The sequence below is a fragment of the Myxine glutinosa genome, chromosome 6, assembly GCF_964187855.1.
Source record: "Myxine glutinosa chromosome 6, kmMyxGlut1.1, whole genome shotgun sequence".
Taxonomy (NCBI): Eukaryota; Metazoa; Chordata; class Myxini; order Myxiniformes; family Myxinidae; genus Myxine; species Myxine glutinosa.
The window spans coordinates 155,504,684-155,528,552 of record NC_136266.1 but is presented as its reverse complement, the minus strand read 5'-3'; the positions used below and the strand labels follow the sequence as shown (position 1 = coordinate 155,528,552).

Here is a 23,869-nt window from a genome sequence, read left to right as displayed (position 1 = left end):
CTCCAGTTATGGCCACTTAGCTGTCTTGCCCGTTAGCGCTTTCTTCTTTCTTGGGATGTTCTCAAGGGTTGTCTTTGATGCCCGCCTGTGCCAAACGTTGGATTCAGCTAAGTCTGCTAAGCCATACTTATTCCCAACCACCCTGTTACCAAACTCTTCTGCAGACTGGCAAACAGAGAGCTTGAGAGCAGCGTTGAAGGAAAATCTTGACATCTTGATCTTGATAGGTCGAGCAGGATAGAACGAATGATGATATTTCAACTCAACCTCCTCGATTTTACATCCTCTGGCAGGCTGTGAGTTCTTCTTTGGCTGCTATTGAAGTGTCACAAGAATGCCATGTTGAGTCTGTAAGCAAAAGCCACCCCACTTATTGAACATGGCCAAGTTGGCTTTATCGTCGGCTAGTACGATGGTCAAAGAAGGTATTGTACAATGAATAAAAACTTTTTTTTTAAATGTAAGGGATGTAGGGATGGTCCTCCAAAACGTAAGTAAACAAGGTATGACTTTTCTAGGGACAACCATTAGTCAAAGAAAGATATGGGGATGGTTTCACATGATCATTCCTTGTGACCATCCCTACCTTGTTTCCATACTTTTTGGAGTAACATCCCTACATCCTTTTGCAATAAAAAAAAATATATATATATATATTGCTTGTTTATTTACCTTTTTTATATATATATATATATATATATATATATATATTGTAACGGTTTTGAGAAGTGTAACGAATTTGAGAAGTGTAACGGTTTTTGAGAAGTGTAACAATTTTGGAGGAAGTGTAACGAATGTGAAAAGTATGGTTTTGTTGTGTGTAACACCCTCGTAATGTAAATAATGGTCGCAGCCGTCCTCCTAGTTAATTCCATGAAACTTACACATAGGCCATGATATATCTTTTTAAATAGTGTATTTCCTTATTCTATGTAGGCTAAATATGTGTTTCCCACTAGATTGACTTTGCATTGTATCAAACAAAATAAGCGTAGGCCCTTCCAATTTCCCCAATCATCTCCGCTCTCCAAAGTTCCTTTCAAAAGGGGTGCGAGTGGTGTTCAATCCCGCAAGCCGCCATTGCCCATGTGCTAATCTCGGAGAAGAAAGGCGTGTCTCCACCTCGTCATAGAGGGGAGGAGTGAGCCCAACCCCACTTGGCCAACCAGCACCGCGGTTAGCGACCCGGTAGGCGTGCCCTCGCAGCCGGCGGCTTGATTCCGCCCGGCGTAATAAAAGGGACTGGAAGGGACTGCTTCACCAGATGAGAGATGAGAGATGAGCGAAGAGGTGACATACGAAAAGGAGCTGTGAGCTGAGCTGTGAGCGGTGAGAGGCGAGACGCTCCAAGCCATAGAGGAGAGGAAACCAGCTTTGGAGAAGACGCGCTGAGAGGAGGGAGACGGCTCCACCAGAAGGAGAGGAGCAGGCGTGACCGAGCCAGCGCGTGACGTCTACAGCATCGGCAGCGGATACGCGACGGAGGGTTTTCCCGCCAAAACCGCGAGGAATTGAGAGCTGCTGCCTCCGACCCTGCCTCCCTCTCCAGCAATCCACCTCAAGCCCTACCTGCCTGCAATATCCCCCGTGTAAGTGTGAACGTCGTCTGTCCTACTCGTTGTCTTGGGGTTAAGTAAAATGAATAGTTTAAGCTAACGATGCACTGTGTGACTGCTTCTTCCATCCATTGCTGTAAATAATTTTGGTCGCTCTTTCTTTTTTTGCTTGTGTGTATATAATAAATCTGTTCTTCCTCCGTACTCTGTCTTCTTCTCTTTTCATTCTCTTTCGGTCGCTTTAGAGGTTTCCCGATTGAATATCTGCGGTGCGATCTGGTGAACGTCGGGTGGAATCGGGTTCTAATAGGGGAGTAACTGTTCGGACGCGGTAATACCAACCGCTCGGTAAAATAACATCTTAATCCGCGATCCGTAACAATTGGTGTCAGGAGTGGGATTCGAGGCCCGAACCAAATTTTTAAAACGTGTAGAAAAAATTTTTGGTCAAAATTACGAGCTGCCGAAATTTGTTTTTTTAAAGAAAAACCCGAATTTTGAGATCGCGCCATGGACAATCAAGGCGATCGGATGTCGGTGGGGGAGATAGACGGGTTAGGGGTAACCCAGGACTTAGGGGAAGAAAGGGAGGAGGAGAGCAATGAGGAGGCGGTTGAGGGGGTATCAGACGCACAAAATGGCGTCCTCGCGCACATGGTTGTTGCGGCACCAAATTTAGCCGCGCCCATGGTCGCGGTAGCCGAACCCGAGATGCCAATGGATTTGAACCTGTTTATGAAACAGATGATGGCCTTTATGGTAAAAACAGACGATAATTTCAAAGGGATGGAAAACAGGATAGGGGGCCAAATGGGGGTAATGGGAAACCAAATGGGGGTAATGAGGGACGAAGCGAGGGGTACCGGTGAGAAGTTAGACAATAATTTTGAGGGGTTAGACAACGGGATAAAAGAAGTAAAGAATGGGTTAACGGGGGTGGAAAATAGAATGGCTGCCCAGGAGAATCAGTTAGAGGGGGTAAAAAATGGGTTAATGGGGTTAGAAAATAGGATGGAGGACAAATTGCGGGAGATAGGGGAGCAATCCGCCCGAGAAATTAAACAAATGGGAGAGCAGATAGAGGAGGTAAAAATCGGGGTAGAAACCAAATTGGATGCTCAGAGGGATGAATTGGGACAGATGAGGGTGGCATCTACAAAAGAGAAAGAGGAGATACGACGAGGTGTGAGTGAGGAGGTCTCGGGGCTACGCGAGGAGGTAAAGCGAGGTGAGAAGCGTATGGAGAAAGAGGTGAGAAATAATACGGCAAAGTTACAAGGGGGAATAGAAGATCTGATGGAGGAGGTGGAACAGCTGACGGAGGGACAAAAAGAACTAGTGGAGCAGGTTCAAAAGAACACTGCGGTACTAGGAGGGTTAAAGGCGACACAAAAAGAAATTAAAAACGAATTAATAGCGACACAGAGGCAATGTCAGATGGTACGTGAGGAACTGACAATGAGGGTGGACGAGGTGACAGAGATAATGGAGACGAAGGACCGAGAGGTGAGGATGCACATAGAGACGGTCACGGTAGCCTTAGAGGACGAACTTGAGGAGACGCACCGAGGAATAAAAGAGGTGAAGCAAAAGTTAGAGGAAGTGGAAGAAGAGGTGAGTGAAATTAAGAAGAGACGGACAGAAACTAAGAGAGAAATACAGGAGGAGGTAATGGAATTGGTACAAGGTCGGTGCTCAACGCATGGTGTGCTGCTCACTAACCAAATAAAGAGTTTGCAGGTGGCAAAGGAGGTGCGGAGACGAGGTGCCAAGGTGAGTGGCGATATAATCGGAAATGTACATGATGTGAGGAAAGCTTCAGTCGGCTTGGGGATTGGTTTGGATCCGGGTGTTCGTGAAAGGCCGTTGGTGAAGTGTGTGACAGGTCAGGTGTGCGAAAAAAGAGGTGTGCGAGAATGTCCGACCATGGGGTGTGTGAGGAAAAAGTGCGCGCCGACCAGTGAGTGTGCCGTCAAGAGTGAGTTGGTCGAAGCGCGTGTGCAAGGGGGTACATGGAAGCGCGGTGTGGTGAGTGTTACAGAGGATGTAACGAGAAAGTGTACGCCTGTGGTGAGTGTTACAGAGGATGTAACGGGAGAGTGTGCGCGAGAAAGGTGTGTAACGGACAGGTGCGTGAGGAAAGAGTGCGCTGTCGAGAGTAAGGCTGAGTGCGCGACCGAGAGTGGAGGTGAAAGTAGGGAGAGTGACACGGAGCATGAGTTAGTTGTGACAGGTGAGCGAGGATGTACACCTGGAATGGAAGGATGCACACCTGGAATGGTAGAGCGTGTGTGGGAATGCACACTTGATTTGGTCGTGAGGCACGTGGTTGGGTGTGCGGGTGAAGGCACACCTGTGATTGTCACAGAGGAGGTGACCGAGGAAGGGGCGCGAAGAGGTGTGTTGGTGAGGTGTGCGAGCGACGAATGTGTGCCAAGGTGTTCGGTGGTCAGGTGTGTGACCAAGTCTGTGAGCGGAATGAGTGTACCGAGGTGTGTAAGGAAAGGTACGAGGAGCATGGGAACGGCCGGAGGTATGAGCAAGAAAGGGGTAGCGTATGCATGTAAGCATCCAGGTGAGCCATCGACGGTAACCGGGTTAGAGGATAGAACGACTTATAGCCGAATCGGGCCCTCGGTGCGCGTCGGGCAGCTTCGCGTGCCGCGAGAACCAGCGGGGATCCGAGCCACGGCGGGTTCGAAAGGACCGCCGTACGCGATCCACGCTGGGCCTCGCTTGGAACGGCCGCGTCCGGGCTCCACTAGGCGGAGCGGGCAGCCCGATAGGAAGGGTCATCATGGCGACCACTTTCTATTGAGACGTGCCGGCAGGTCGAGATCGGGACATTGGATGGCTCCACGCCGAGGTGGTGCGTGAGATCTCGGCCCGGGTAAGCCCCCGTCCCTGCCCCGAATGCGGGACGTATCCAGCCGCTGGCACAAAACCACCCGTATTCATTGCTCGGCTGTACGAAGCCGGGCTGTAGACGTGAATTGGCGCACCGAGAGGATGTAATAAGTAGACGGGTGATGAGGATAGTGTTTTGGACCCAAAATTAGAAAAAGGCGAAATTTGATGATTGGTACGGTGATTGGCAGATGAGTGACAAATTTTTGATTTGTTGGATTTGGACGAGCGAAATTGATAATAGGACCTCCCCGATGTGGTGGGATGGCAAATCCACCATCCCTCACAGGGTGGGGCAAATGCGCTATAGCTTATGGGGTTGATGGCAGTGAAAACTAGCCCGGGTGGGTTAGGATATATCGTGTGTAGGGACCTAGAAGATGACATTAGGTAACGTTAAGGTTAGTTAGTGACAAGGATACCTGTAGTGGGGACGCAGGTAGATTAGTGTGGATGATAATGACCTGGGAGCGCAATAGTTTAAAGGGGCGACTGGGAAGCGCAAGTTTCAGAGGGGAGTAGTTAGAAGAGATGATGCCGTGTGTGTGAGGATTGAACAGGTGTGATTGAACAGGTGTGATTGCACAGGTGTGCAACTGAACAGGTGTGTGGAGCAGTGTTTGAGTGATAGTAGTGGTGATTGTGTATTGTGATGACCAAATGGTCCAGGAAGAAAGGAGGGTGCAGGTGGCACCAGGTATGATTGCACAGGTGTGCAACGACAGGTGAATGGAGGACAGGTGTATGGAATAAATGGTATGGAGTATTGGAATGGATGGTCGTGGAGTGAGTATGGTGGAAAATTGTGGAGTGGAGTGGATGGTGCGAAGGTGTGAATGGGGGAAGAGTGGACCCCCATCACGGATACCCGGGGCGGGTAGTGTAAGTGTTAGGTAGAGGGTATAGGTAAATTGTGGTTGGATATTGGCATCTGTGGTGCGGGTGAAAGAATGGCCTTTGGATGGGTGCATTAGTGTTGTGGAAATGGCTGGGCGTGTAGCCTGTTAGTGTGTGTAGTTGGTTGGGCGCTCCACCACTGTGAGGATGTCGGCCAGGTGAGGCCGCAGGTGGGCTCTGGGAGCCGGTAGTAGTTGTTGTGGATGGGGCCCGAGGATCCGGAGGACAGACCCGGGTAGCCCAGTGCCAGAGGGCACCGAGTGGGGTGACAGAGCCAGGAGGGGCCTGCCCCAGTTAGATAGGTTAGGGTGAGGAGCTAGGTAAGCTCGGGTGGCAACTACAGTGGTGGAGGTGTGCAGGTGGGTAGACCTGCTGGGAGAGCTACACGTCGCAGCCCAGAAATTGTGCGAGGGCACCGGGAGATGAATCGGGGGAGTGAGACCCCAAATTGAGAAGCACCACAGTTTGGTCAATGGGAATTTGGTTCTTAGAACCCATAGTGTAAGTTGGCCAATGGATTGGCAGGGAGAGACCCCGGGTAGTGTAAAGTGTGCTAATGTCATTTAGAAAGTAGTTAGGATGAAGTCTCCTCGCACCATCTGCATCCACTCACCTGAGGTGACAGGTACTCCACACCATGCCATGGTTTGATTATTTTTTTATGATGCAAATGTTTGGATTGTGAGACGCATCATGACGTGGGTGTGACATTGTGCTTTGATGTTCCATCTCTTCCTCTTTATGAGGATTGATGACGAGTTGGGTGATGGCAAATTTTGGATAGAGGGATTGTGGTGACGAATTTGGTATAGAGGAACTATGGGGAGACGTGACAGTAGCGACGGATTGGTAATGTGTAGATTTTTGTACATATGGGGTAAGGGCAAGGGTAGTGTAGGTGACAGGGGGGTGACGTACGGTAGGGACGAGCTTTCTCACTTCGCCCTCCGTACGCATTTCGCCTTGCATTGCCTTATTGATGTGTACCCTTGTGACCTTACCCCTCGCTCAATTGTCTCTTTTGTCTCCCACATGACCTGTGCGCCATTGGGGGCCGAGGGGAGCGTGCGTGAGGAGGCCATTGTGCACACGAGATTCCCAGAACCAGCATGCATTGCGTTGATGTACCACTTTATGGACCGCTGTTCTGCGGCCAAGTACCACTTGATGGACCCCAGGTTCTGGGGCAGGGCACCTCTGTTGGAGACCGGCCATAGTGGCCAGGGAATCTTGCTTGCGGACCTCGGTAAGGTGGCACCTATGCCAAACAGGTGGACCACCCTTAGTTGTCCCCTGTTGCCCTAAATAAAAATGGACACGGTTTGTGCTTTTTATATTTCCAAGTAGGCCGCATGAAGCCAGAAGACGTCGGGAAGAACATCGGCCCAGCAGAGAAAGAGAAGACCACCACCAGTTGTTTTGTTGTGTTTATTATGAACCATGGTGACTGCGCACCGAGTGGTGCTTTTGGTGCTTTGTGGTGCTTTTGGGTGCTTTGGTGGTATTGGTACTGGTGCATCGATGCAATGCGTGCTGTCTCCTCCCTCCCAACAGGAATTTCTTTTTTCTTGTTCCCTAAAAAGAAAAAAAAAACACAGGTCCTGGGTTGCGTTGTAAATAAGAAATAACGTCATTGTAAATAATGCTCCCCACCGTAAATGTATAGTTTGAGAATAATTCCGTAATTCGGTTAGCTGTGGGCTTGAGTCTGTTAGACAGGGTGCAATGCAATAGGGGGACATACTTATTTGTGTTTTAAGATTGTCACACTCAGGGTCAGGTTAAAAGTAGAGGGAATTACACCTACGTGTCACACTAAGTTAAAGTTTTGTAGGCCCAAGTACGGGCCTGAAGAAAGGAGGGTGCAGTGTAACGGTTTTGAGAAGTGTAACGAATTTGAGAAGTGTAACGGTTTTTGAGAAGTGTAACAATTTTGGAGGAAGTGTAACGAATGTGAAAAGTATGGTTTTGTTGTGTGTAACACCCTCGTAATGTAAATAATGGTCGCAGCCGTCCTCCTAGTTAATTCCATGAAACTTACACGTAGGCCATGATATATCTTTTTAAATAGTGTATTTCCTTATTCTATGTAGGCTAAATATGTGTTTCCCACTAGATTGACTTTGCATTGTATCAAACAAAATAAGCGTAGGCCCTTCCAATTTCCCCAATCATCTCCGCTCTCCAAAGTTCCTTTCAAAAGGGGTGCGAGTGGTGTTCAATCCCGCAAGCCGCCATTGCCCATGTGCTAATCTCGGAGAAGAAAGGCGTGTCTCCACCTCGTCATAGAGGGGAGGAGTGAGCCAACCCCACTTGGCCAACCAGCACCGCGGTTAGCGACCCGGTAGGCGTGCCCTCGCAGCCGGCGGCTTGATTCCGCCCGGCGTAATAAAAGGGACTGGAAGGGACTGCTTCACCAGATGAGAGATGAGAGATGAGCGAAGAGGTGACATACGAAAAGGAGCTGTGAGCTGAGCTGTGAGCGGTGAGAGGCGAGACGCTCCAAGCCAAAGAGGAGAGGAAACCAGCTTTGGAGAAGACGCGCTGAGAGGAGGGAGACGGCTCCACCAGAAGGAGAGGAGCAGGCGTGACCGAGCCAGCGCGTGACGTCTCCAGCATCGGCAGCGGATACGCGACGGAGGGTTTTCCCGCCAAAACCGCGAGGAATTGAGAGCTGCTGCCTCCGACCCTGCCTCCCTCTCCAGCAATCCACCTCAAGCCCTACCTGCCTGCAATATCCCCCGTGTAAGTGTGAACGTCGTCTGTCCTACTCGTTGTCTTGGGGTTAAGTAAAACTAGGGCATTGCCCGTACTATATCTATATCTAAAATTATATCCCCCCCCTCTATTTACATGAAATGGTTTGGTCCAAAGCGAACGGCTTCCGGAGTTTGGTAAAGAAATCGCCATCGCGTGCACAAACGCGCAGGAAAGCGAATGAATCGCAAATTCGGTTTTATTAGTTTTAAAACATAGTTTAACGCCAACATAGCGCCAACATAGTTTGCAAACGTGAAATAAATGAATACGCTCTCAAATGTGCCATCCGAGGCAGAGTGTGTCCGCCACGTTCGGCACACGCGATAGTTCGCTGCTCTCTGATTGGTTGAATCGTTTTTTGGACATAGCTCGGTAAGTAATTGTCCGATTAATATGAAACCTTGAAAAGGCACATCCTCGGGTCCCCAGCAATATACCTGGCAAGTTAAAAGTATATCGGACCCGTGCTTGTCGAGAAACAGCGGTCACAGACAAACGTACAAACAGAGATTACTGGAATTATAGATAGATGAATAGTTTAAGCTAACGATGCACTGTGTGACTGCTTCTTCCATCCATTGCTGTAAATAATTTTGGTCGCTCTTTCTTTTTTTGCTTGTGTGTATATAATAAATCTGTTCTTCCTCCGTACTCTGTCTTCTTCTCTTTTCATTCTCTTTCGGTCGCTTTAGAGGTTTCCCGAATGAATATCTGCGGTGCGATCTGGTGAACGTCGGGTGGAATCGGGTTCTAATCGGGGAGTAACTGTTCGGACGCGGTAATACCAACCGCTCGGTAAAATAACATCTTAATCCGCGATCCGTAACAATATATATATATATATATATATATATATATATATATATATATATATAGATATAGATATATATATATAGATATATATATATAGATATAGATATATATATATAGATATATATATATAGATATATATATCTATATATATAAAGATATATATATATAGATATATATATCTATATATATAAAGTAGAGTTGGCCTCTGTGTCTGTATCCTGATCTATCTATGATCTCTAAGATCTCGAGAACCCGTGGACGGATTTGCGAGCGGAAAGTACTGTTCGACTCGGGATGGTCCCAGGAATGTCACGGAGACATAAACATTTAAAAAATTTCGGGTTTTAAAATTAGCGTATTATTAGCACTAGCAGAAGAGAGAGGGATTCGAAGGGAGGGAGCGCAGCGCTTCTAGCGCTTCTGACTACAGCACACCTTAAAATTAAAAAAACTTATAAAGTATTTTCTGCTTTCATCCTATCTATATATATATAAAGTAGAGTTGGCCTCTGTGTCTGTATCCTGATCTATCTATGATCTCTAAGATCTCGAGAACCCGTGGACGGATTTGCGAGCGGAAAGTACTGTTCGACTCGGGATGGTCCCAGGAATGTCACGGAGACATAAACATTTTAAAAATTTCGGGTTTTAAAATTAGCGTATTATTAGCACTAGCAGAAGAGAGAGGGATTCGAAGGGAGGGAGCGCAGCGCTTCTAGCGCTTCTGACTACAGCACACCTTAAAATTAAAAAAACTTATAAAGTATTTTCTGCTTTCATCCTATCTATAATAAAGTATTTTCTGCTTTCATCCCATCTATATATATAAAGTAGAGTTGGCCTCTGTGTCTGTATCCTGATCTATCTATGATCTCTAAGATCTCGAGAACCCGTGGACGGATTTGCGAGCGGAAAGTACTGTTCGACTCGGGATGGTCCCAGGAATGTCACGGAGACATAAACATTTAAAAAATTTCGGGTTTTAAAATTAGCGTATTATTAGCACTAGCAGAAGAGAGAGGGATTCGAAGGGAGGGAGCGCAGCGCTTCTAGCGCTTCTGACTACAGCACACCTTAAAATTAAAAAAACTTATAAAGTATTTTCTGCTTTCATCCTATCTATAATAAAGTATTTTCTGCTTTCATCCCATCTATAATAAAGTATTTTCTGCTTTCATCCCATCTATATATATAAAGTAGAGTTGGCCTCTGTGTCTGTATCCTGATCTATCTATGATCTCTAAGATCTCGAGAACCCGTGGACGGATTTGCGAGCGGAAAGTACTGTTCGACTCGGGATGGTCCCAGGAATGTCACGGAGACATAAACATTAAAAAAATTTCGGGTTTTAAAATTAGCGTATTATTAGCACTAGCAGAAGAGAGAGGGATTCGAAGGGAGGGAGCGCAGCGCTTCTAGCGCTTCTGACTACAGCACACCTTAAAATTAAAAAAACTTATAAAGTATTTTCTGCTTTCATCCTATCTATAATAAAGTATTTTCTGCTTTCATCCCATCTATAATAAAGTATTTTCTGCTTTCATCCCATCTATAATAAAGTATTTTCTGCTTTCATCCTATCTATAATAAAGTATCTTCTGCTTTCATCCCATCTATAATAAAGTATTTTCTGCTTTCATCCCATCAATAACAAAGTATTTTCTGCTTTCATCCTATCTATAATAAAGTATTTTCTGCTTTCATCCTATCTATATATATAAAGTAGAGTTGGCCTCTGTGTCTGTATCCTGATGTATCTATGATCTCTAAGATCTCGAGAACCCGTGGACGGATTTGCGAGCGGAAAGTACTGTTCGACTCGGGATGGTCCCAGGAATGTCACGGAGACATAAACATTTAAAAAATTTCGGGTTTTAAAATTAGCGTATTATTAGCACTAGCAGAAGAGAGAGGGATTCGAAGGGAGGGAGCGCAGCGCTTCTAGCGCTTCTGACTACAGCACACCTTAAAATTAAAAAAACTTCGGGTTTTAAAATTAGTGTGTTACGCGTAATTAGCGCTAGCAGAAGAGGGAGGGAATCTAAGGGAGGGAGCGCAGTGCTCCCTCCAGCGCTTCTGTTAGCGTAATTAGCGTATTTCGGAACGTTAATTTTTCAACTTCATTATTCGGAATCAGTACGTCCCAGAGAACCTTCGTAACGTTAATTTTTCAACTTCATCCGATTGACATGGGACCAACGGCATGTGACAAAGAGTGAAACATACAGGCTACATTTATTTGACGACAATGAGTTCCGACTTCCGACCTCGGTGGGATGACAGGCTGAGTCAACCCCCCTGGTGTGAAGGGGGAGGAGGAGGGGAGGGGGAAGAGAAGGGGAGGGGAACGAGGGGGAAGGGGATGGGAGGGGGGGAGGGGGGAGGGGGAAGGGGGAGGGGGAGGGGGAGGGGAAAGGGGGGGGAGGGGAGGGGGAGGGGCCCTTCTTCCCCTGGGCACCCCCGCACCCTTCCCTCCCCCCCTTCCCCTCCCCCCCTCCCCCCCTTCCCCCCATTCCCCTCCCCTCCTCTTCCCCCTCCCCTCCTCCTCCCCCGCTTCCCCCTCCCCCCTCCCCCCCGTTCCCCTCCCCTCCTCTTCCCCCTCCCCTCCTCCTCCCACTCCCGTGCAAAGCCGGGTACCTCTGCTAGTATAGATATATATATATAGATATAAAAATATATTGCTTGTTTATTTACTTTTTTATTATAAATATATATATACTGTATATATGTGTAATGTATTTATGTACAGATATATATATATATATATATATATATATATATATATATGTATGTATATATATATATATATATAAACAGGAATAAAATTCCTGTGTGGGGCTAAGTGTGAAAAATTCTGGCTCAATATGGGACTCGAACCACAGACGTCCATTGATTACGCGTCAACAGCCCACTGCGCTATTGAGCCAGCCGTAATCTCCTCAGAATTTTACACATTTAACACTGCGAGCTATATACTGTATATATGTATAATGTATTTATGTGCAGGTATATATATATATATATATGTATAATGTATTTATGTACTGGTATATATATATATATATATATATATATATATTTGTGCAGCGTCTGTCTTGTGTTGTGTTGTCTTGTGTTGTCACTGAACTACTTTCTCAAACTTTTGTGAAATCGTACCAAACTTCTGGTATGCACATATCTCTCCCGTCGGTATGTCCTAAGGGTATTTAAAAAAAAAAAAATTCAAATTTTTTTTTTTTGGGGGGGGGGGGGGGGGGATTTTTTGGGGAATTTTTTTTTTTCCCAACTTCAATTGTTTATAAAATGTGATATCACGTATATTACAAATACATTTGTGCAAAATAATTGTTTGAATTATGATTGGTTTAATTTAAACCATGACAAAACGGCAACTCGGGTACAGTCATTTATCTATATATCGACACATCTGGGCAGTGTCTGTGTTGTCACTTAACGACTCCCTCAAACTTTTGTTTCCGTGGTTGTGAAGTGTTTTTAATAACGTTGTGGTGGTTTTGAATCACGTGGTGGTGAGGTATTTTGAATTATGTGGTGGTGAGGTTTTTTTAAATGACGTGGTGGTGAAGTGTTTTAATATCACATGGTGGTGAGGTGTTTTTAAATCACATGGTGGTGAGGTGTTTTGAATTACGTGGTGGTGAGGTATTTATAATTACGTGGTGGTGAGGTGTTTTTAATTAGGTGGTGGTGAGGTGTTTTGAATTAGTTGGTGATGAGGTGTTTTGAATTATGTGGTGGTGAGGTGTTTTGAATTACTTGGTGGTGAGGTGTTTTTAAATGATGTGGTGGTGAGGTGTTTTTAATTTCGTGGCTGAGATGTTTTTATTACGTGTTTTATGGCTGTGAGGTGTTTTTATTACGTGTTTTATGGCTGTGAGGTGTTTTTAATTTTGTGGTGGTGAGGTGTTTTTATTACGTGTTTTATGGCTGTGTGGTGTTTTTATTACGTGTTTTATGGCTGTGAGGTGTTTTTAATTTCGTGGTGGTGTGTTTTTATTACGTGTTTTATGGGTGTGAGGTGTTTTTATTACGTGTTTTATGGCTGTGAGGTGTTTTTATTACGTGTTTTATGACTGTGAGGTGTTTTTAATTTCGTTGTGGTGAGGTGTTTTTATTACGTGTTTTATGGCTGTGAGGTGTTTTTATTATGTGCTTGATGGCTGTGAGGTGTTTTCAATTTCGTGGTGGTGAGGTGTTTTTAATTTCCTGGTGGTGAGGTGTTTTTATTACGTGTTTTATGGTGGTGACGTGTTTTGAATTACTTGGTGGTGAGGTATTTTGAATTACGTGGTGGTGAGGTGTTTTGAATTATGTGGTGGTGCGGTGTTTTGAATTACTTGGTGGTGAGGTGTTTTGAATTACGTGGTGGTGAGGTGTAATCGTCCCAAACTTCCAGTCTGCACCTACCCCTCCCCTATGTATGTGCTGAGGGGTTCTTTCTTTAAAAAAAAACATTCAACCTTAATCTTCAACCTAAATTGCCTATAAAAATGTAATATCACAAACACAACAAATACATTTGTGCAAAGTAATTGTTTGTATTATGATTGGTGAAAATCATGACAACACAGCAACTCAGGTACAGTCATTAGCCTCAGCTAAAATAACCCCTTTCCTCAGTATCGACGCGCGAGCCGAGCCAAGCTAGTATATATATATATATATATATATATATATATATATATATATATATATATATATATATATATATATATATACAGTGATCCCTCGTTTATCGCAGGGGTTACGTTCCAGAACCCCCCGCGATAGACGAAAATCCGCGAAGTAGCGACCATATTTTTATTTTATTATTTATATATATTTTAAAGCTTTATGACCCTCCCCACACTCTTATTAACCTTTCCCATACTCTTATAAACACTTCCTATACTCTTAAACACTTTTTACACTCTTAAACATACGTAATTTTAACAACATATAAAATTCTAATGGGTACTCACCATTGAAGATACTGTAGCTACCCATGGGTCCCCCAAGCAAGACCAGCATCAGAATCTCCTTGCTCCAGCCGGTGACGTCACCGGCGGGGATCCCCGGCGCCAGAGTGGCTGGTCACGTGACCGCTAAAGCGTGCCGCGCGTGCGGGTATAATCAGCTACACCTGTTGATCACGTGACCACCGAAGCACGCCACGCTTGAGAGGCGTGGCTTTCGGTTTCTGGTTGTGCTTTATAATGCAGCCCGATAAACGGGCTTTTCAGTGTTCCCGAGTTGGTTTTGAGAATAAATATCTTCTCGGACGAGTTTGTGTCTTGCCCGTCATTTCGTCCGTATCAAGCAAGAGCCCCGGCTCTTCAATACTACAACTTGCGTGATGAAGATGATGATGAATTAGCTGTGCAGTACTGATGACGATGAAGGTGATGACGATGATGAATGTACTGCACAGCCAGAAAGAGCATTACAGTTACCCATTACGTGGGTAACTAGCGCAAGTGGAAGCTGCCGCATCTGCGTTTTCCATACGCACGACTTTGTCTCTTTGTCTACTCTTCTACTGTACACTATGTACAGTATTTTATTTCTTGTAATATGTTTTAATTACTGTATTTTTCTTATTTTTTTACGTTTTTTAATTTTTTGGGCTAGAAAATGCTTATTTTACCACAAAAATATTTAAAATAATAGTATATAAAAATACATTTATACCGCAAAATCCCGCGATATAGCGAAAAATCCGCGATATAATTTTACATATACTAGCGAGAAAAACCCGCGATGTACCGAAGCCGCGAAAAGTGAACCGCGATATAGCGAGGGATGACTGTATATATATATATATAATTATATATATATATATTTCTGTCAGTTGATTGTTTGACATTTGTATTACAGTGTACAAGAAGGTATAAATAAATGAATGACATGTTTATCTAACCATTTATTCGGGGGAAAATTATTACGGAAGTGTACCACGCTGTTTTACTTGCAATTTTCAAAGTTCCCTCCCTCGTGATCGATGCACAATTGCAGCCGAGCAGGCACAGAGTGGCACACACGCTTGCAGAGTTCGATATCAATTTCCTCAAACTTTGCAGTGATTTGAGCCTTTAATTCCTGAATGGTACGAGGCTTTTCACGATAAACAAGGTCTTTCATGAGCCCCCAAAGAAAGAAATCTGGAGGTGTAAGGTCTGGGGAGCATGCCGGGCACTCGATCGGACCGCGGCGGCCGATCCACTTTCGAGGAAAGTTTTCATCAAGCCACTGACGAACATGACGTCCATAATGAGGTGGAGCTCCATCTTGCTGGAAATAACAGTCCTGATCTTGTACCCTGGGCCAAAAGAAGGTTTGCAGCATATCCAGGTAAATTTCTGCAGTGACAGATCCCTCAAAGAAAAAGGGTCCAATTATCCCTAATGGAGATATGGCTGCCCAAACTGTCACGCCAGGTAAATTTGCCTCCTTCTCAACTGTCACTCTTGGGTTCTCCGCAGCCCAGTAGACACAATTGTGTCTGTTAATTGTGCCGTTAAGCTTAAAACATGCCACATCTGACTACCAGATGTTGTCTCGCATTGTGTCCTCTTCGTCAAGTTTAGCTAAGAACTCTTCGCGAAATTGAAGACGCCGGTCGTCATCTCCATCATGAAGGGCATGCAGTAAGCGTGGAATGTAAGGTTTCCAGTTTTTCTGGTCTCGGATACGGATAACACTTGATTGGCTCAATTCCAACTCTGCAGATAAACGGCGAGTTGACTTTTGCGGACTGTGTTCCAGTCTCCTGATGGCTTCTTCAGCCTTAGCTACATTCGTTGCCGTTTTCGGATGATCGGACTTCTTTGCAGTGGCTACCGACCCTGTTGCTTCAAATTTCTCGACAATCAATCGTATGTTTCTTTCCTGGGGTGGGTTAATATCGAATTCCTGTGCCAAACGGCGTGCCGCCATCGTTGGTTGTTCATTACATTTGTAGTAATGTTTCACGGCCGCAATGCGTTGATTCATTGAAAGGTAATTCATGGTTCAATTTGGTGCAACTTCAGTAACTTTCCAAACTCTCAGCAATAACCTGCAAAACAAAAATAAATAAATTAAGAAAATTAATAATCTGCAAGACAATTATTAACAACATGACATCCCAGAAAGAATCTGACAGTATATATTCAAAATTTTGTTGTAATGTAAGTTTGGGTTTAACTTGTAAATGGTCCATGATTAGAACTTTGGACTATTTTATTTTTAAAACTTTTTTGGAATAATGACCATTGTGAATAGCCTATTCAGGGAATTGTGTCCTTGTTGTGGAGCTTTTTGAAGAACTGTTTTTTTCATTATTTAATTATTTAATTTTTCAATTTAATTTTCTTCTCAATTTACAGTTATTTTAATTTTCAATTATTTCATTTCTTTCTTTATTTTCCATTTTTCAATTTTAAATTATTTATTCTTCTCTTCCCATCATAAGGGGTGAGGTCCAATGGTACCAATCTCCTGCCTTGCCGTGACCACAATCCTCCTCCACTCCCCTCTGCCTCAGCCAACTCTCTCCACAATCGAACCACCCGCACCTTATTGATATCCCTCCTCACACAATCTTCCCATCTCAACCATGGTCTACCATGGTCTCCCTCAACCTATCCAGTCTCTTTGCCATTCTCTCTTCCTCCATCCGCATCAAGTCTCCAGCCCACTTCAGCCAGATTTTCACCAATCTCACCGTCAAGCCCATCTGCATACCAATCTCCTCCCTCGGTTCTGTTCATCCATTCTCCTTCCATCCATCCTCTTCACTCCCACAATCCTCCTGACCCAGTTGTTCTCACAAACCTGCATCCTATGTTGTTGTCTCTCTGTCAGTGCCACCGTCTCCAGACCCTAAAGGTAGGCCGGTGTTACACATGACATCAGAACCTTCCCTTTCAAACTCCTTGAAATCGTTCTGTCTGCCATTACACCATCCAACCTCCTCCAGGGATTCGCACGCACCTGAATTCTCCAACGCCTCTGCCTCTGACATACCATGCCCGGTCACTGTTCCTCCCAGATACTCAAACCTATTTCCTTGTCTGATCTCCTTTCCCTCTAACCTGATATTCATTTCTTTCTCTTTTTTGCTGCCAGACCCACATGCATCACGTCAGACTTCTCCATACTCATCTTCAGTCCATGTTTCTCAAATGCCTTCTTCCTCTCCCCCGCCACTTCCTGCATCTTTCGTATACTCTCTGCAGCAATAGCCAGATCATCCGCATACAACATCCTTCCCAGAATACCTTTCTTGTTTACCCTCCTGCTTACCAGCTCCATCACCATGAGTGGCCTGAGAGAGCTTCTCTGTCTCAGACCAATGTTCACACTGAACTCCTCCGACATCCCAGACCAACCACAAAACTCTTCCCTTCATTCCCTCATACATACAGTACCTTCCACCAACCTAACTTCTGCTTCCTGCACTCCCAACCATCTCAGTGTCGCCAGCACCATCACTCTCAGGACATTGTCATAAGCCTTATTCAGGCCCAACATCACCTTGCACCTCCAACATCTTCTCTACCAGCGGTCTCAGCGTTAACATCCCATCCGTCACCCCCATACCCCTGTTGCTTTATAAACTCCTGTTACTCTTTGCGGATCTCCATCTCCACACTCTTCCTTATTCCTCCTGTCCAGAATCCTCTTTAGTACCTTCATGACATCACTTAGTAGCATATTGCCTATGTACTTCCCTGGATCTTGAACATCGTCCTTCCTCTTCCATATCGGCACAATTAGTTCTGTCCTCCAATTCTCCGGAATCGAACCCTCTCTCAAACATACATTCATCAGCCTCTTCGTCCAACTGACTGACTTCTCCCCTAGTAGCTATCATCTCTGTAGGCACCTTGGAAATTCCTGGTGCTATTCCATTCTTCATCCTCTTTACTGCCGTCTGCACCTCCTCTTCCGTGATCTCCGTGATGTTGATTTTTTTTCAATTTTAAATTATTTAATGTTAAAAAATATTAATTCTCAATAAAAAAATTAAATTTTAAATTGATTAATGTTAAATATTTTACAATTTTAAAATACAATACTGTATTTAATTGCAATTATTTATTTTTAAATTATTTCATATTAAATATTTTACAATTTTTAAATACAATACCGTATTTAATTGTAATTATTTAATTTTTAATTATTTAATTTTTAATTATTTCATATTAAATATTTTACAATTTTTAAATGCAATACCGTATTTAATTGTAATTATTTAATTTTTAATTATTTAATTTTTCCATTATTTTCATTATGAGACAGAATTCCAAGTGCTACCAATTGGCTAATATTACAAGTTGGTGATACTGGGAACCATCCATCGACATTCTCTGATAGCTGCCCTCTAGTTACCTATACTGCCGAAGGTGGACGGATGTTATGTTTTCACCCACGTCTGTCTGTTTGTTGTTTGTTTGTCTGTGAGCAGGATATCTCAAAAAGTTGTGGATGGATTCAGACGAAACTTTGTGGACACGTTGGGTGTCTGACAAGGAAGAATTGATTCGATTTTGGTCAATAATCTGGATGCGAGAATTTTTAAAGTGATTATTCACCATTGAGTGATGGGCTAAAAACGATACGATATCTCAAAGTCATTGATGGATTTGGACGAAACTTGGTGGACAGGCTGACTGAGTGTGTGAGATGGACAAATTTATTTGATTTTGGTGAAGATCTGGATCGGATAATTTTTAAAGTGATTCCTCATCATTGAGAGACGGTGCCAAAAACGAGATGTTATTATGACTCAAAAATTGATGCCTCATAATGATGTCTCAAAAAGTTGTGGACGTGTTATGACAAAACTAGGTGGATGAAAAAAAAAAAAAAAATTAAAATGTTGGGTTAACATGAGTCTTGGAAATATTTGGCAGTCAGAAGTAAAAAGTAAAATTCACAACAGAGGTGCACAAACGGAGGGTGCAAGGGAGCGAAATTTGTTGTGAAAGAGTAACGCACAATTGCAGGAAAATTAGGCTTGACAGATGCCCGAAATATGTGTGGACTCTGTGGTCTGTCAACTGCAAGGTGGCTTGTGACTCGTATTACATTAAGCTTGTAAATATATCAATTTATTTTCAAAAAAATTGAAGCTGTTCTTTATTTGTTATAACTTTTAGCAAAAGCTCCCGAGTGAATCAAAGCATCTTATTCTCAGGGTAGCAGCATGGACATTCTTTGACAAAGTATCCAATACCGGGTGTGTGAGGATAGGCAATTCGTGGCTATTGTTTGTGCACTTGGAATTTCAGTAAAAGTAACGGGTTGTTCTTATTTTTCTGCATTTGTCCATTTGAAGCTCCAAGATATCGGCCTTAGAAATGTGTTGAAACTGATAAATACAATCTTCAAGTTGGCTCTCCTGCCAAGGTTTATGTACCGTATCCTGAAAGCTTGAGCATTTTACATTTGGATCATATGTGTATCATATATGATGCTGTTGTTGTTATTGTTGTTGAATTGTTTTTAGTTTAGCTCTTTAAATCAGTGTCTCTTTGCCAATTTCTGAACAGGTTTGTGGTGGTGGCCCATTGCTCAGCCTATGGCATCTACGTTCTGTCACACCAGCTGCAGTGTTCCCTCTTCCTGGATCCCATCATGCCGTGCGTTTCTATGAGGATTTGGTATGTCCTGTAGCTCTAGGTCTGTTTGCTATACCTTTATAGTTTGATATCCCTTGTGTTGGCTTAGCGGTTAGGGTGCCGGCTTGGGATCCTAGGATCCTGGGTTCGAATCCCGGTAGATCGCTGAATTAACGCCAGGGGGGTTGACTCAGCCTGTCATCCTTCCGATGTCGGCAAATTGAGTACCAGCTTGCCGGGATGAATGATCACGGTGTGTACCCCGATTTAGAATAGGTACACCGTATCCCTGCGCATCGTAAGAGGCAACCAAGGGTTGGCGTCAGGAATGGCATCCGGCCATAAAAAACAAACAGGGAACCATGATTGTCATGGGGCCCACAAGGCTAACCCCCGCTCTAGCGGGGAAAATGGCCTTAAAACGATCATTCGTTTTTCATTCATCCCTTTATAGTTTTCTATCTTTTTATGTTTTTCTCTCCCTTTATTTGGCAGCAAGGTTTCCCTCCTGACTTGTACCAGGGATTGAAAAGCTCGCTCCGGTCACGTGACCAGAAGTGTATCAAAATGGTAGACTTAGTAAATGATTTTTCTCCAGACCCACCAAGTCAGAATGCTACCAAATTTGGGTTACAAAATTAGGCCAGGGCCAAGATAAGTTACAGGTCCTGTGGTCCTATTTTTTAGCCTCCGTTGACAAAGTCGCCGGAGGCATTATGTTTTCAGGTTGTCCGTCCGGCCGTCCGTCTGTGATAGGTTTTCGTTACCGTGATAACTTGAGAACAGCTGAAGGGATCTTAGTCAAACTTGGTGCAGGTATGCATAATGAGGTACAGATGAACTGATTCGATTTTGGGGTCACAAGGTCAAACGTCAAAATCTGTAATAGGTCTATAACTTGAAAACGGCTGAAGTGATTTAATTCAAACTTGGTGCACTTATGTATAATGATGTGACTATTAACTGATTCGATTTTGGAGTCCCGTGGTCAAAGGTCAGATTAATGTCAGGTAAAAATGTGATAACTTGTGAACAGGTGAAGGGATTTAAATTAAAACTTGGTGCAGGTATGTATAATGATGTAAACATGAACTGGTTAAATTTTGGGGTCAAGAGGTCAAAGATCAGAGGTCATGTCATTTTAAAATGTGATAACTTGGGAACAGCTGAATGGATTTAAAGCAAACTTCGTACAAGTATTATAATGATGTAATAATGTGGGTGGAGACATATCGGTCGACGTCGTCTAAGAGTGTCGTTCTAGTTTTTTTCTATCTCTTTATATGGTTGCTATCTCTTTATACCCTGTTAGAACACTTACACCCACATTATTCCATAATAAGACCCTTTCAAGCCCTTTAGATATTTAGACCCCTTAAGACCTTTAGACCCATTGACACCCTTAAGAACCTATAGACCCCGCTAGACCCTTTAGAATCCTTACTTGCAACCATTTAAACCCTTAGACATTTTAGAACCCTTAAACCCACTAGACCCCTTAAACCCACTAAACCACATAAACCCTTTATACCCCCAATATGCTTTTGACCATCATGACCCTTTAACCCCTGATATATCCTATACACCATATGGGCCCCTTAGACCATTTAAACCCACACACCCTTTCGACCCCTTGAAACCCTTTGGACCCATTTATACCCCTTTCAATATTTTGACCTTTACACCTTTTCGACTGCTTCGACTCCTTGATCCTTTAGACACATTAACCCTTTTGGACCCCTGGACACATTTAGACCTTTTAGTCATCTATATCCATTATAGACTCTGGAGACCCAATAGACCTCTTGACCCTGTTAGACCCTTTAGTAGCCTTACACCCCTTTAGACCCATAGATACTATTGAAACATACCCTTTTTAGATTCTTTAGAGCGTTTAAGTGTCTTTAGATCCTTTGACTCTTTACACCTTTTAGACCCCTTTTATCCCTGAGACCCCACATACCCCACATAACCTTTAGAACCCATAGACCCCCTTCAGACCACTTATATCCCTTGATCCTTTAGATTATTAGACCCTTATACCCAGAAGACCCCAAATTACTATTGAAATATACCCTTTAGACCTTTTAAGACCATTTCGACACTTTTGATCCCTTCGCCGATTAGACCTACATTTTAGCCCCTTCAGATCCCTTAAACTCCTTAGACACTTTAGACGAGTGTTTCTCAGCCAGATTCCCCAAATGACCCACCCGTCCTGGTATTTGATCGCCGCGACCTATTGTTATCCCGACAAGGGTTTAAAAAAAACACAGGAATGAGAACGTACTTGGAAAAATACTGGGTTTATTCAAGTGGGGTTTTTTTTAACCCAGATGGGGAAGACTGGAATCTGGGCCATTTTTATTCCTGTTTTGCACACATGGCAATTTGGGGACTACCACGAACGTCGTAGCTCGCTCTCGACATTGATCCACCTGGTTTTAGTTTTGATCACTACTAAGCTTGCGAATGCAAGTTCACATAGGTAAGTTGTTGGGAACACCACTTGGACTTGTGTTAGTAAGTACTTAGCGCAGAAAGCTCACGAGCCCCTGGAAATCCACTTGTGACCCCCAAAGGGGTCATGACCCACTGTTTGAGTAACACTGTTTTTGACTGTTTAAACCCCTTGGGCTCATCAGACCCTAACTACTATTGCAACATACCCAATAGACACTTTTGACCCCTTTGGCACTTAGACCTTTTCAACCCTTAAGACATTTACACCCTTTAGACACCTTAAACCATTTAAACCATTTAAACCTGTTAGACCTTTAGACCTGTTAGACCGCTTTAGATGCACACCCTAGATCTTTAGAACCTGTATAGACCCCAATATACCATTTGGACCCCTTCGGCACTTAGACCTTTTCTGCCTTGAAGACATTTACATCCTTTAGACCTTAAGACACTGTAGACCCATTAGACCCCTTTAGACACACATCACACAAACATCTATCGAGTCTTTTTGCAATATACATACGATACTTTTTTCAGCAAGTGATGTACAAACTCTGCCCACCCAGTAGGTGGGTGTTATGCTAGTTTAGTTTGTGATTTTGCTTTTGTACAAAACCTTCTATTTGTTTACGTAGCAATGTCTGACACAAGAAAGTCAAGGTCAGGTACACTGCCACAGTAAATGGAAACAGATTTAGGACTGACTGCTGGTATTAGAATCCTGATATTTCCAACCAATCTCTGTGCAGGTTATCGCGGCAGGGACAAGTCGTATGATAGATCACTGCCAGGTAAATGGGCAGGTGCGTTCTCGCATCCCTTGCTCCTTGCCCTTTGTCTACTCATTAGCTGGCAGTCATCATTGCACTGAACGGCAGGTGAGTGCTCAGCAGATATCAATTTTTGTTTGCTGTAATGTTTCGAATAAGAAAACCCTGAAATTAATGGTTGATACTAAATAAATGTTTAACCGCACTTTTCCTCCCCTTTCCACCTTCTCCTTTTTGCTTTCCCACACCTCACCTTCTTCTTCCTCACCAGTTGCTTACAGCTGCAGGAGGGAGCCATAAAATTGATGCATTTATCAATCTTGGATACAAAGCCTTTTCTCTCGCTTTCTCTTAGTTTCCTTCTGTTGCCATTTAGCATCATATGGCCGCTTGCCTTCTCCCAATCAATAACTTTAGGAGTCAACCTCTTAAAAATTGAGCATAAAATTAAAACTCCAAAATTAATTTGGCAGTCTTTTTTAAGTCAATAATACAGTGTGAGGCTCTTACTTGAGCTTCTCTTCTGTGGGGAAATGTTTTTATTTCACTTTTGAACATTTTTTTCAACATGTTTTCATTTTGTGATGAGTATTGTATCGTGAATAAAAATCAGCTTTACCAGCAATACCACAAGAGTGTTGTTCCTCATTTGGGTTGCTGAGTAGACAACTGCACCAAAACACACACAGCCTTGGCAAACTTCTGAGGTTGAAGCATTTTATTTTGCAAACATTAGCTGATTATCAAATGTGGGGAGTCTGAAATGGCGAGATCCAGTCTTCGCACGGGCCTGGTTGGTTTTTGCTTTGCACGACACTTCTCAAATTAAGCCTCATTCGTCTGCCCATAAATCAGTTAGTAATGTGGAATTTAAATATTGATCATGTGGCACATCTTGATTAAAAAAAAACCACCGTTTAGAGGCCATTTTTCCCCGCAAAGCAGGGGTTGGCCTTTTTCGGGAACTGTGGTTGTTGTTGTTTTTCGGTCCCCTTTTTGAAGCAATGTTTTACGGCCGGATGCCCTTCCTGACGCCAACCCTTTTTGCCGCCTTTAACGACAAACAGGGAATTACCAGTGAACTGGTACTCAATTA

General features: G+C 43.6%; 1 protein-coding gene across 1 annotated transcript in view; it reads left to right on the top strand.

The window, feature by feature from the left end:
• THOC6 (THO complex subunit 6) overlaps window positions 1–23,400 on the top strand; it is a 62,481-nt gene extending 39,081 nt beyond the window's left edge. The window contains exons 10-12 of the mRNA XM_068118786.2: window positions 19,472–19,582; window positions 22,753–22,881; window positions 23,045–23,400. Of these exons, the coding sequence (XP_067974887.1) occupies window positions 19,472–19,582; window positions 22,753–22,881; window positions 23,045–23,128 (324 nt within the window). The 3' untranslated portion in view covers window positions 23,129–23,400. The remainder of the gene's footprint in view (window positions 1–19,471; window positions 19,583–22,752; window positions 22,882–23,044) is intronic.
• The last annotated feature ends 469 nt before the right edge of the window (window positions 23,401–23,869 follow it).